The sequence below is a fragment of the Fringilla coelebs genome (genome assembly GCF_963513975.1).
Source record: "Fringilla coelebs genome assembly, chromosome: 18".
Lineage (NCBI taxonomy): Eukaryota > Metazoa > Chordata > Aves > Passeriformes > Fringillidae > Fringilla > Fringilla coelebs.
In genome coordinates, this window is record NC_140044.1 from 15,472,432 (window position 1) to 15,484,663 (window position 12,232).

At 48.1% G+C, this 12,232-nt stretch overlaps 1 protein-coding gene across 1 annotated transcript in view; it reads left to right on the plus strand.

Moving 5' to 3' along the window:
- Positions 1-9,885, plus strand: part of LOC311160841 (fer-1-like protein 4) — a gene marked incomplete at both ends in the record, with an annotated part of 39,847 nt that extends 29,962 nt beyond the window's left edge. Inside the window, 9 exons of the mRNA XM_084217952.1 lie at positions 290-460; positions 1,223-1,377; positions 3,277-3,455; positions 4,479-4,564; positions 5,515-5,613; positions 5,867-6,108; positions 8,018-8,298; positions 9,071-9,171; positions 9,705-9,885. Of these exons, the coding sequence (XP_084074078.1) occupies positions 290-460; positions 1,223-1,377; positions 3,277-3,455; positions 4,479-4,564; positions 5,515-5,613; positions 5,867-6,108; positions 8,018-8,298; positions 9,071-9,171; positions 9,705-9,885 (1,495 nt within the window). The remainder of the gene's footprint in view (positions 1-289; positions 461-1,222; positions 1,378-3,276; positions 3,456-4,478; positions 4,565-5,514; positions 5,614-5,866; positions 6,109-8,017; positions 8,299-9,070; positions 9,172-9,704) is intronic.
- Between the last annotated feature and the right edge of the window lie 2,347 nt (positions 9,886-12,232).

Below are 12,232 nucleotides of genomic sequence, written 5' to 3' on the forward strand. Positions count from 1 at the left end.
CTTTGGGTTAGGAGGCGAGCACACCCAAGGACTTGATTTAAAATTGGAAGCTGAGCATTCCCTAACTCCAGGCCCTCTCTCTGAGCCATACATTCCTGGAAAAGTAATTCCTTTGTTTGAACAAGCACGCTGAAAATGTCACATACTGAATTTAGAGAGAACCAAAGTTTATCAGACGCCTTTAAGTTGTCAAATACAGTTCTTAAATGTACAGGATTATCGAAGCAGAGCGTGTGTTCCATTTCCATCCTCTTCGCTAATTGTGCTTTCCCTGTTTGATTCTGTCCAGAGTTTTGGAGCTGACAGTCTCCTTTCCCATGGAATCAGAACTCACTGTGGCAATATTTGATCATGATTTGGTTGGATCTGACGATCTGATTGGGGAGACCAAGATTGACTTGGAGAATCGATTCTACAGCAAGCACAGGGCCAACTGTGGAGTGGCTGCGCAGTATGACTTGTAGGTACCAATGTGACACGTGAGGCCATAGACATTCTTCTCACCTGCCACATGTGGGTAACAGAGCTCCTCCTGTTCTGTGAGACAGAATATGCATTTGCAGGTGCTCCACAGATTCGCTACAAGTTACATGGGTAACTCTATCTCTTTAGACACCCACCAGCTTCCTGTGATAACTCCAATTCCTACTGCAATCTAATATACCTTGCATAAAATAGCAAAAAATGCTTCTTTATTCCTTACAAATTGGTGTTCTGTGAGAAAAGTGCTTGCTTTACTCTGACCTCTTTCAGAAAGTACAGCAGTTTCTCTGACAGAATTTTGTAAGCAGCAACATTCAGGACATCTGATTTCCTTTGTCCTCCTTCCATAAGGATTCTCCAGATCTCTGGCCAAATTTCTGCAAACTTCTTTTCTCCTACCCTGCTATTGGAAAATTAGCTGTGGGAATGGAGCTGAGTACCCAGCACAGCTAAAAGTTCTTTCTCACTTAGGAACTACATCTAGAATTGCTCCAGCTCCTAGCATTGCTTCTGCTGCCCAGAAGCTAATAGTTCTGTGGGGTGCAAGTCCAGCTTGTTTTCTGTCAGGAAAGAATTTGTTTAGCTTTTCATTCATTAAGACTTTTTGTAACCTCTTTAAGCCCAGTGGAAATCTGAGCAGGGTTCTAGTGATATAGCCTGTGCTTTGGGAAGGAAGCTGTTTCACAGCCTAGAAAAGAAACTTCAGCTGAAGTTCCTGATGTTTTCTTTTTCCATGCAGAAATGGCTACAACATGTGGCGAGATGCTTTTAAACCCACACAGATCTTGGATAGTTTATGCAAGAAAAACTCAATCCCTGCTGCAGAGTACAGATGGGAGGAGATCAAAGTGGACAATAAAATATTCAAGGTCCCTCCAGAGGCTTTTCCTGAAGGTACAGAGGGCTTGTTGAACTGGTCCCTTAAACAGCTGCCTGTGCTCAGCAATGCACGTGTTGGTGGGTGGTCTGGGAACCCACAATCCAGGCTGGCTTCCCTAATGGCCCTGCATGGCCCAGTTTTTTGGGTCACTGTGAGGTGCATCCTTGCTTCAGTGCCCTCGTTTCAGTGGACATGGTTGCACTGGGAGAAGATGTGATCTAGGCCATTAGATACCCAAGTGGCTTCCCCGGCAGTGGGTGGAACAAAGTAAACTTACTTTCACAGCAATGCTGGTCATGGAGGTTTGCTGTATGCCAGCTAATTCTGGTGGCTGGCACTAACACAAAGCTGTACCTTCATCTGCTTATGATCACTATCAGCAAGATAATGAAGTCCTCTTTGGGGTTATGTGTGTTTTGCAGTTTTATGGGGTGATTTTTTTTTTTTTTTGGTTGGTTGGTTGGTTGGTTGGTTGGTTGGTTTGGGTGTTTTGTGGTGATGTTGCTTTGTTTGGTTTTCTTTAATGTTTTGGGGTCTTTTTTTTTGTTGTTGTTTTTAGGTGTTGTTTTGTTTTGGGTGTGTTTTGGGGTTGGGGGGAAGGGGGAAGGGAGTGTTTTTTTCAGTCTTCTTGCCTGTTTCTAGCTGGCTTTGTCCAGGAATGCTCTGTGCTTCCAGTGGCTTCAGGTGCCTTGAGTGATTCCACACTGCCCCCCTCTACTGTTGATCTCCCCCTTGTGGGCAGCTTCAGCTTCTCATTTGGTGTTTTCTTTCCTTCAACCTGGCATTACAAACCCTGAGCCAGGGCCACAGATGTCCAAGAACACACCAACCTTTCACAGTCTCTACCAGCAGTGATGGAGATCTTCCCTCAGCAAAGGCCAGGTCCTGCTGCTGCCAACACCTGTGCAATTGAATCCAACCTTGAGGAAAGATAGAGCAGATGTGGCCCACAGGTGGATGGCTGAGTACTGCAAGGCAATGCTATGTAGCCTGTAGGAAGGATGATCCCTGGCCTTATCTGCTCAGAGTGAGGACACCACCTACATGTATGGCCAACTTTACTCTCTCCTTGTTTCAGTGAAACTGTTCCTCAGTTTTCTGGTGGTTTCTATGACTTATGCAAAGAAGGGAAAAGAAATCCTACTCAGGAGAGGGCAAGGAGCCTCCAGAAGCCATTCCTCCTTTTTTTCAGGTCACTGGATAGCTGGGGAGGGAGAAACAAGGTGCTCTCCTGGTGTTCCCTGACAGCAGGCTCTGGTTCCAACACAGCTGCAGTTGGTGCCCTGTGAACCTCTGCTGTGCTTGAGCATTGCTTGAAATGGTTTAAGTCTCAGATTGATATCCAAGGGGCAGTTGCACTCCATAAACCCAGGAGTGAGTGGGTCATTATGCCCTCACCTACTGGCTCTGGCTTATCTCCCACCAGCAAGATTTGATCTTGAAGTGCCATTTGGCTTCACTGTGCCAAAGGAGTCAATTACTAATTGGGTTCATTAACAGAGAGCACAGCTGCATGTCTTGAGACTGGCAAGTAATGTCCAGTAGCAGTTCTCTGGCAAAAATTAATCCATGGATCTGTTGGCACTACCACAGAGATGTGGGGACTTAAACTGCCCCAGAGGATCACGTCCTCCTTAATGTCCCTTGGATCTTTTTCCCAGGGCCAGAGTAAATTTATTTTTGCCCTTTCCATTGCATTTCTCTTGGCTTGCTTGCCATTTCTGTCATCACTGCAACATATTGAACTCACTCCTTTGATCTTTGCCCTCCTGCTTCTCCCCATTTGTTTTTCTGAAGAGGTGCTTGTTTGCCCAGTCCATCATCTCCTGTTGCTTGTGCTAGTGACTGATGTCCTGACATGACTCTTGCTGGCCGGAACCCTTCATTTTCTCCCTGACTGTGTCCTGCTGCAGAGGCTTCTGCGAGGAACAAGAGAGGAGTGGCAGATGAGAACTTGTCGCTGGATGTTGAACATAAGGCTTTGTATGTCCTGCAACACTGGGAAGAGATGCCAGGATATGGGTACAAGCTAGTACCAGAGCATGTGGAAATCAGGTCTTTGTACAACCCGGAGAACCCTGGGCTTGTGCAGGTGAGATGTGTTTCCATGCCAAACCTCAACATTGTTTTGGGGAAGGACCTTCTGGACAGCTGGTTTCTAGCCAGCTGTCTGGTCTCCTGTGAATCTTACACATTGTCCCCTTCCTGGGTGGGTGACTGGAGTTGTGTCTGTGGATGGCTGGCCCAGCTATGAAGTGAGGACATTGGCCACAGGGGTACTTTGCTCACATCTATCCTCTGACCTCTCACGATGCTTCTGAACACCCTTTCCTCAAGGAAATTCTGTCCATTGATGTTGTGTTCACAGTGCTGGTGACCCAGAATCCTTCCTGTCTCCACAGGCCATTTAGCACTGGCTCTGATGAGGATACTCTGTGGGTGGCAATAGATCTGCTCTGCTTTTGAGCCTTTCCACCATGCACCCCCATGGGTGATGGTATCCTTGCCTATACCTGCCTCCTCTGGATTGTCCCCTATAACTGCTGTTTTGCAAGAACCTTGTTCTCCACCCTTGGCTTCTCCATCCCTCCCTGCTGTTTTGCAAGAACCTTGTTCTTCTCCCTTGGTTTCTCCATCCTTAATTTTGTGTGATGCAGCCATCTGAACTCACCATTTTAATGTCTTGCACTGAAATCTCCTGTTCCCTTGGGTACTGGAGGTTTGAACAAAGCAGAGTTCTGTAGTCATGCTGGCTTTGTTTGGCATTGGAAATGCATGAGTCAGACCTATCACTTCTTAGTTTTGTTGATATTGCTTAAGCACTGCATTACCATATGCTCCTTATTAAGACAGAGGGACGTGTTTACCTCTGTTTGAAATGGATTCATCATAGGTGAAATGGTTTTTCTTGGGAGCAGAAATAAGCAATCTTTCACAGCCTTAATTTTTTCCCTGTGTAAAATCAAATCTCATGTCACTCTTAACTGCTGGGAATGGAGAGAACCAGGCAGGGGCTTTCTGATGAGAACTTTTCTTGCAGGATCAAGCCCTTGCTCCTTGAAGAGCTGGAGAGTGGTCTGTCTCTTGAAGTGTCTTTGCTCTCTTCTCTCATCAGGGCTCCTTGCACATGTGGATTGACATGTTTCCAAATGATATCCCTGCACCACCACCTGTCAACATCAAACCACGACTGCCTGTCAGGTAGCACCTGTGAGGGTAGACCTGGGACTGGGGGGCTGCAGGGAGGGTCAATGTCCCTTGCTGTGGCTGATGGGATGTGCCACAGGGCACAGGCTGAGGGTCAGTGGTAGTGTAGCATGTAGCCCTCTTTCCTCCAGCTCTGACCACAGGATGTTCTCTTGAGTGTGTCATGGTGGGCCATAAGAGCTTCAGCTGCACAAAGGTTTGGGGAAGGGCAGGTGAATGTCTCTATGGCTGGACGTAAAGGTAATAGAAACTGAGGACAGAGCTACTCATCAAACTCTATTCTGACTAGTGGACAGATATCCTTGGGAGTCTGGAGAAATGCAGTTGGAGGAAATCTGCTGTTTTCAAGGATCTAATGGTACTTTTGAGATAGAGGGTCCAGATTATTCTCAGCGGTGCACCTGAAAGGACAAGAGATAATGAACATGAATTTCAGCAAGGGAAACTCTAACTGACTATAGGAAAAACATTTTCCCAGTGAGAGTGAAGCTACCCTGGAATAAGGACAGATTGACTCAGATGTGCTGGGATGTCCATCCTTGGTGATATTAAAAACTGATGCAGACAAGGCCCTGCACAATCGACCTACTATGAAGCTAGAGCAAGAGCTTGGAGCAGGGACTGCAGAGATCCCTTCCTGCCTAAGCTTTTCTGTGCTCCTATGGCTTAGTAGAGGAGGGTGGATTTCCCATGCAACAGGGATTTGGTTTGCAAAAGCTACCTGTATTGACTGTGGGTGTTTGCCTTGTAGTGTTGTAGTGTCCAGAAAGGGTTTTATGCCTGGCAGTGAGACTGCTGGGCTGTGCTTGGGAGGAGGAGCAGGGGGAACCACACTGCTGGGAATTTTCAAGTCCTGCTGCTCTGGCATTGTGCTCAGGGCTTGATCTGCCCACCCATGCACCAGGGACAAGGGCATGTGTCTCACCTCTGTGTCCTTCCCACAGCTATGAGCTCCGTGTGATTATCTGGAACACGGACAATGTGATCCTTGATGATGTCAACCCAGTAACAGGAGAGCCTTCCAGTGACATCTACGTGAAAAGGTATGATGGGAAGGAGTGGGAGGCCAGAGCCTGGCTGCCCTGCTCCCTGCCCTGGCCCACACGCTTGCTTGCCTTCTCTGAACCTCTGGTGTGAGGTGCCTGCTCCACTCCTCTGCATGGGCTTCTCTAACCCCAGAGATGCTGTCCAGGTGTTGCTCTGGTTTGACCCTTTCCTGCTACCCCATGGTGTTCAGTGCTTCTATCCTGTCAGGCTGGCTGACAAGGGTAGAGGATAACTGAATTTCTCTTGCAGCTGGATAAAAGGTCTTGACCATGACAAGCAGGAGACAGATGTTCACTTTAACTCCTTGACTGGGGAAGGCAATTTCAACTGGAGGTTCATCTTCCGCTTCAATTATCTCCCAACTGAGAAGGAGATCACCTACAAGAAAAAGGACTCTGTCTTCTCCATGGAGGAATCAGAGTTTCGGGAACCGGCTGTTCTGGTGCTCCAGGTCTGGGATTATGACAGGATTTCAGCTAATGATTTTCTAGGTATGGTGCTACCTGCTGGAAGTGGGGTGACCTGTCCCTCGCCTTGCTGGAGCATTTCCCTGGGGTTCAGCTCTCTGAGAAGGGGACACTAGGACCATCAGATCAAACTCTTCAGCTCAGCAGTCATCTAGGCTGGTTTTTCACACCTGAGCTACAGACAAAGCCTGGAGATAGGCACCTCCCCTCACAGACATGTCATGCTTGCATGCTTGTCCCAGGGCCTTGGTATATTTTTTCAGGGCCTGTCACACCACGGGACTTCCACGTTCTGCTTCCTCACAACCTTTCCAATAAACTTGCTTGTTTCCTGTGCTCTTAGATATGCAGATCTCAAAGTCTGGGCTTAAGAACACTTTTCCCAGGACCTTATGTTGTGGGAACAGGGACAACCTGTGTGATACTAGACAACCTTTGTGAGACTATTGTCACTTAAGTTGCAGTGTCCCATTGCTGGGGCCTCAGAGCTCCCTGGATGCTCTGAAACTTCCCGGTAATAAAACCTGCTGAGCTGGGCATGCAGCAAGGCTTGATGCCAAAACAGAGCTAAGTGGTGATTCCCCACACATTATGTTAGCACAAGTACTGCTGATTCTCTCCCACTTCTGCTGTCATCCCCAAGCTTATAGCACTCTGTTCAGTTGTTCCTCCCTTCTTCAAATGTTAACCTCTCTACTAAAAAGCAGCCCCTTTCCCCTGCTATCTCCTGGGCGTGTTTAAACTCTCCTTATACTTCAGCCTTTTACAGTGTATTTAAGAGGCTTTACTGCTTGAGGCCCTTCCAGTGGTTCAGCCATGTAGAATTGAGGCACTGAAGAAAGCATTAACAATGCCAATTATTTCTGGCATGCATAATCTCAGGGACTTCTAAATAGTAAGAGGCTTCTGCAGGGTGTATTGCAATCTCCTGCCCCTGGAAGGTCTGGATGCACTGTAGGTCAGGTTGTTTAGGACATTTTCTGGGTGGGTTTTGATTCTTTCCAAGGATGGATTCCTAGCATGCTTCCAGACCCTTTTCCTGGCTGCACCTTTCTCACAATTCTCAGGTTTTTTTACTTGCAGCATTTTGTGTCTGTTGCCTGAGGTGCTTTCATTGTCCATTTTTGAGAAGGGTCTAGCTCCATCTCTTCTGTAGCTTCCTTTAGGCTGTGAGGGATGCAGTAAGATCACCCTCTTGACCTCTCTTCTCTGGACCGAACATATATGCGTCTGTCACCCCTCTTGCTGTGGCACCTACTACAGACTTGACTATCTCAGCTAATAAAAACTATTTAGTTGATACCTTTCTTGTATTGGGGGTCCAAAACTGGGCACAGTATCCAGATGCAGTCTCACTCGGAAATGAGCAGAGAACACTCACGTCCCTTGTCTGCTTTTACCAGTACAGACCAGGATATGGTAAGATTGTTTTGTTGCAAGAGCTCAGTGCCAAAGTGGGACAGGAGCTCATTCTGGGCAGAACAGAGGCACAAGGCAAAACAGGGAGATGAACTGAGGCTGTTGCAGATCTATGATAAATTTGAAACACTTAAAGCACTTATAATTTTAAATCATTATAAGTTTAATTGACATTTCCAGAATTAGAGAGAAAGATCAACTTGGACAGGTGAGGAGAGGAGGGTGGGGCATGATAAAGGGGTGAAAATAACTCACCATCTGAACTCAGCAAACAGGGCTTATTAAAAACGAGATGAGACCTGGGGCTTCTGCCTCTTAGTCTCTAATTCCTAAGCTAGTAATTTCTTATGCAGAATTTCAGGTTCTTCACCTGTAAATGTGTAGGGTACTGCTAGATCATTGCAGCAGCTGGGACCTGCTCATGGCAGTTGGGAGCATGGCAGAGACAGCCAAATGTTGTGTGGGGCTGACCTCAAGGTTTTACCATGTGGTCTCCTCTTCCCTGTGCTTGCAGGCTCCATTGAGCTGAAGCTTCATGACATGGTGTGGGCAGCCAAGAGCTCTGAGCACTGCACCATCAAAATGGCCAAGGAGAATGCAACACCTCGATTCTCCATCTTCCGAAATAAGCGCATGAGGGGCTGGTGGCCCTTCATCAAACTCAGAGATCAAGAAGATGATGAGAGAGAGGAAAGGGAGTACAAGAAGAAGAAGAAGAAAACAAAGTGGAGCAGCTCAGTCAGACCAGAGGACATGGAATTCACAGATGCCAGTGGGAACAAGTATTTCCTGACGGTAAGGTGGGGAGCTGGCACTATGAGCAGAGACAGTGTTTCTCCTCTGCCTTGATATGGCAGCCTGTCCTACATGCACACAACCTACAAGGGCAGCAGTGACCCAGCTTCTGCAGGATCCTGAAGACTACTTCCATTTACTGCCAATCCAGCACTTGGTCTACCCTGAAGAACCAGGTGTTGTGGCATGCAGGAGTGTCTGACTTAATATATTCCTCTGAGCTTTCCATAGAGCTCAGCTCCATGAGGGGAGCTGTATTTGTTTAGGAACAAATTAGTGCTTGTGTTCCCACTAAAACACCTCAAACCATGTTCTCCTTGCTCACTCCTACTCCAAAGCAAGAGGCATATGTCTCCCCATCAGCCAGTCAGGACAGGAGCAGAAGCTTGCCCTGGGGTCTCTGCCTGCCCAAGACAGGCAGGTGCCAACTCACCAGGGAAAGACTTGCTCCTCATACCCCTGCTACTGGACGACTGTGTGTCTCCAAGGGTGAATTTTGCTCTGTGTGCACAGTGCCAGTGTGAGAGGGTAGACAAATCAGGTAGTTGGGGAGTTCATTAAAATACAGTTCCTTGTCTGCAAAACAGTTTCTTACCAGGCCACAGTTTCCACTGGCTGTGAAGTAAGACTCTAGCCAATGGAGAAAAAAGCTCTGAAGCCATCTGTAAGTGGAACTGGGAGAAAAATACCCAGTTGTGGCAGGATGCGTGGTCAGCAGGCTGGTTTGTGAAGCAACACATTCAGCTGTGGCTGAGATATATTGTCCCTCCAGGGTAAGGTGGAAGCGGAGTTCCAACTGCTGACTGTGGAGGAGGCTGACAAAAGTCCTGCTGGCTTGGGCCGAAAAGGGCCTGAACCCCTGGAAAAGCCCAAGTGAGTATATGTATTATCACCTTTAGGTTGAACAGACAGTGCTGTGTTCTCAGCAGCTGTTTGTATGGAAACCAGGAGTGTTGGCTTGTCTGGAAGCCAAGAGCAATCTCTGAGGTCCTGGGCATTGGGGTCTGCAGGACCAGGACTGCCAGGGTTTCCCAGAGCTCAAGTGAGTCCACAGGACTTGAGGCTGCAGCACCTGGCCCAGGATTGATCTAAGGAAGATACTCAAGGCAGCTATGCCGTAACGTTGCTTGTACAGTGGTCAGATCTGTCTGTGTGAAAGGATCCCTTGTGTATGAAGGTGAAGGACAGCTCTGGGAAGACTGGGGCACTGTTCCAAAGAGTGCTGTCCTGTTGTCTCTAGTGTTTCCACAGGCAGTGTGTTTACCATAGCTCCTGGGCTGATCGTGGCTGGAAGCAGCAGGACGAGCTGGTGATTCATGAGGGTAGCAGGACACCAAAGCAGAAGGGCCAATGTGATGTTCTGTGGATTGAGCGTGTGCTTATATATTCTTCTCTTCCTGTTCTAGTCGGCCCAAAACAACTTTCAACTGGTTTGTGAATCCCATGAAGACCTTTGTGTTTTTTATCTGGAAGCGGTACAAGAGATACATAATTGTGCTGTTTGTTGTCACTGTTCTGACAATCTTCCTGGTTCTTTTGGTCTACACCATGCCTGGATACATCAGCGAGAAGATCATTAATGGATAAATGCTCTTCAGGAGAGGACTATTCAAAGAGGGGTGATTGTGGCAGGAATCAAGATAAGATTAGAAAGTTTAATGAAAACCTGTGGGTGCAGAGACAGCCTAGAGAGACAGAAATCTGCAGAAGTGAGCTTTGTTTTCCTTGTGAATAAAAACTCTTTAGCTACTCTCTCTGATGCTTGTGTTTTTTAGCTGCTTTCTGGAGCTGGTGGACAACGTGTTTCTTTGTGTGGTACAGGCTGATCCTGGTTCAGCAGTCCTCACTACTGCCCCTTTGCCCTCCTTCCTGAATAGTACAGCAGCAGGGACTACACTGGGACAACATGGGGTCATGAGTGTGCATCTGTGTTTGGTGTTGGGCTGACATAAACTAAATGAGAAAATAAATTCATAAATTGTTCTTGGCATGGTTTGTGGTGCACCAGGTTTCCTGTCATCTGCACAGACAAACCCTGACATGATCTGATCCCAGTGGAGCTGTTTCAAACAGGGTTTTGAGAGGACAGATTCCTTCTGAGTAGTGCAGGTGATGCTTAGTGGGACCACAGCTTTTCCAAAGAATTTATCTGACTTTGCAGTTTTATAGCAAAGCTGCCTGCCTCATGGCCTTCTGCATGGCGTAGAAATGGAGTATGTTTTGGGACAAAACTGTCTGGGCAGAGCCAGGCAGGTAGGGGTGAAGCAGGTGAGGACTCTGGCTGGACATGAACTCAGAATTCAGTGTGGGGCAGACATGATGATCCCCCAGTGAGTCTAGAGTTCAGCCATGGGGTGGGGACCCCAGAATGGCAAAGAGAGAGGCCTCTCTCCCTCTAGGAGACTTTTGGGCTGCAAGGTGGGGGTGAAATAGGCTGCTAAGGGCTCAGGTCATGCAACACCTGCTTAGGGCCACAGCAAAGCCCTGGGCTGTGACAGTGCTGCATCGCTCCCTGTTTTTCTGCAGGGCCTGTTTAGTGGGATGCTGCCTTCATAAACAGTACCTGGTCCTCCCCGGCAGCGCCCAGTGAGCCCCAGCAGCAATTGCTCCATTCAAACAAACTCATTGCACTCCAGCACATCCAGTGCACACCTCCAGAGAGGCCTCTTGGCTCTTTCACCCATGATCAACCACACTTCCCAACACACCACCTGTTCAAACACTGGCATTGGTATCCTTCTTGTAGCAGATGAAGCTGGTGGATTTTGGTGTCCTTTCTCTTGTTGGTTCCGCTTTCCCTGAGGTCTGGGCCGGCGGAGTGGTTCCCGCGGCTCCTGCAGCTCCTGGCCGATTGTTGGACCTCGGACCAAACCGAAGCAGAACAGTTCAGGAAAAAAATACCCAAAAGCCACTGAATAATTCCTGCCGAAGTCTCGCCAGGCCAGGGAACGGGAAAAAAAGAAACTTGTTGCTTAAGCTAACAAAAAATCCAAGCTAGCTAAACAACAAAGTAACGACAAGCGTGCATGGCACAAAGCACACCCCGGAGTTACGCTTTGAACAAAGCCCACGGCTCCCAAGGCTCCCCCACCCTGCCCCCTGACCCACCTTAAAGTTACAGCAAATATTTCTGGGCATAAAGCCAAGACATGCCAGCTTCCTCAAAATACTTCGGTTTATAATTGCTGCTGTGTGCCTGGGATCTGCAGGTGTATCTCTGTGTGTACAAAGTGAATGGAGGGTGGGGTGGTGTCTGTTCAGGGTGTGACTTTGCTAGCCAAGAGATTCAGTTCTGCCTTTGCTGCTGGCAGCAGAGTGATACCAGGCCTCTGCCCCAGACCCCTCCAAGCCCAAATGTGACCATGATTCATGCCAGCAGTTCCCCTTCCTGGTCAGCACCATGGCAGCCCTGATCTCAGTGAGCAGTGGATGCAGGAGGACTTCAGGTCACCCACCACCTCTGCCTTCATCAGCCACGTGGACCGCTGCAACGCTACTGACAACAGCCTGGAGAAGAAGAGCAGGGGTGGAGGGCTACAGGGATGCAGCCTAAAGGCATGTGACAGGTTATGGTGGCCAGAGGTGTCAGACACTGCAGATGGGTCTGAGGCCTGACATATTTGGCCTGCAGTTATGCACATTGACAAAATAATGTAGAAGAAATGCAACCATGTATTGGTCACCTGGTGGGATTCATCCTGTGAAAGGGAAACAATACAAAAAAACTGTTGTTGGCATAAAGTGTGATCATGGGCTGTTGTGATCTCGTGCGTTGACCCCATGTGAGATGATGTTGAAACTGGTCACTCCTGAGGAGGAGATATGGGGTGTGGTTCTGGAGTGGAGAGAGAGGACGACATGATGCACACTGTGTTGATCCAGGGGACACCCTGAAGGTGTGCTGCCCTCCTGCCTTTCCTGCTCAGGAGCCATG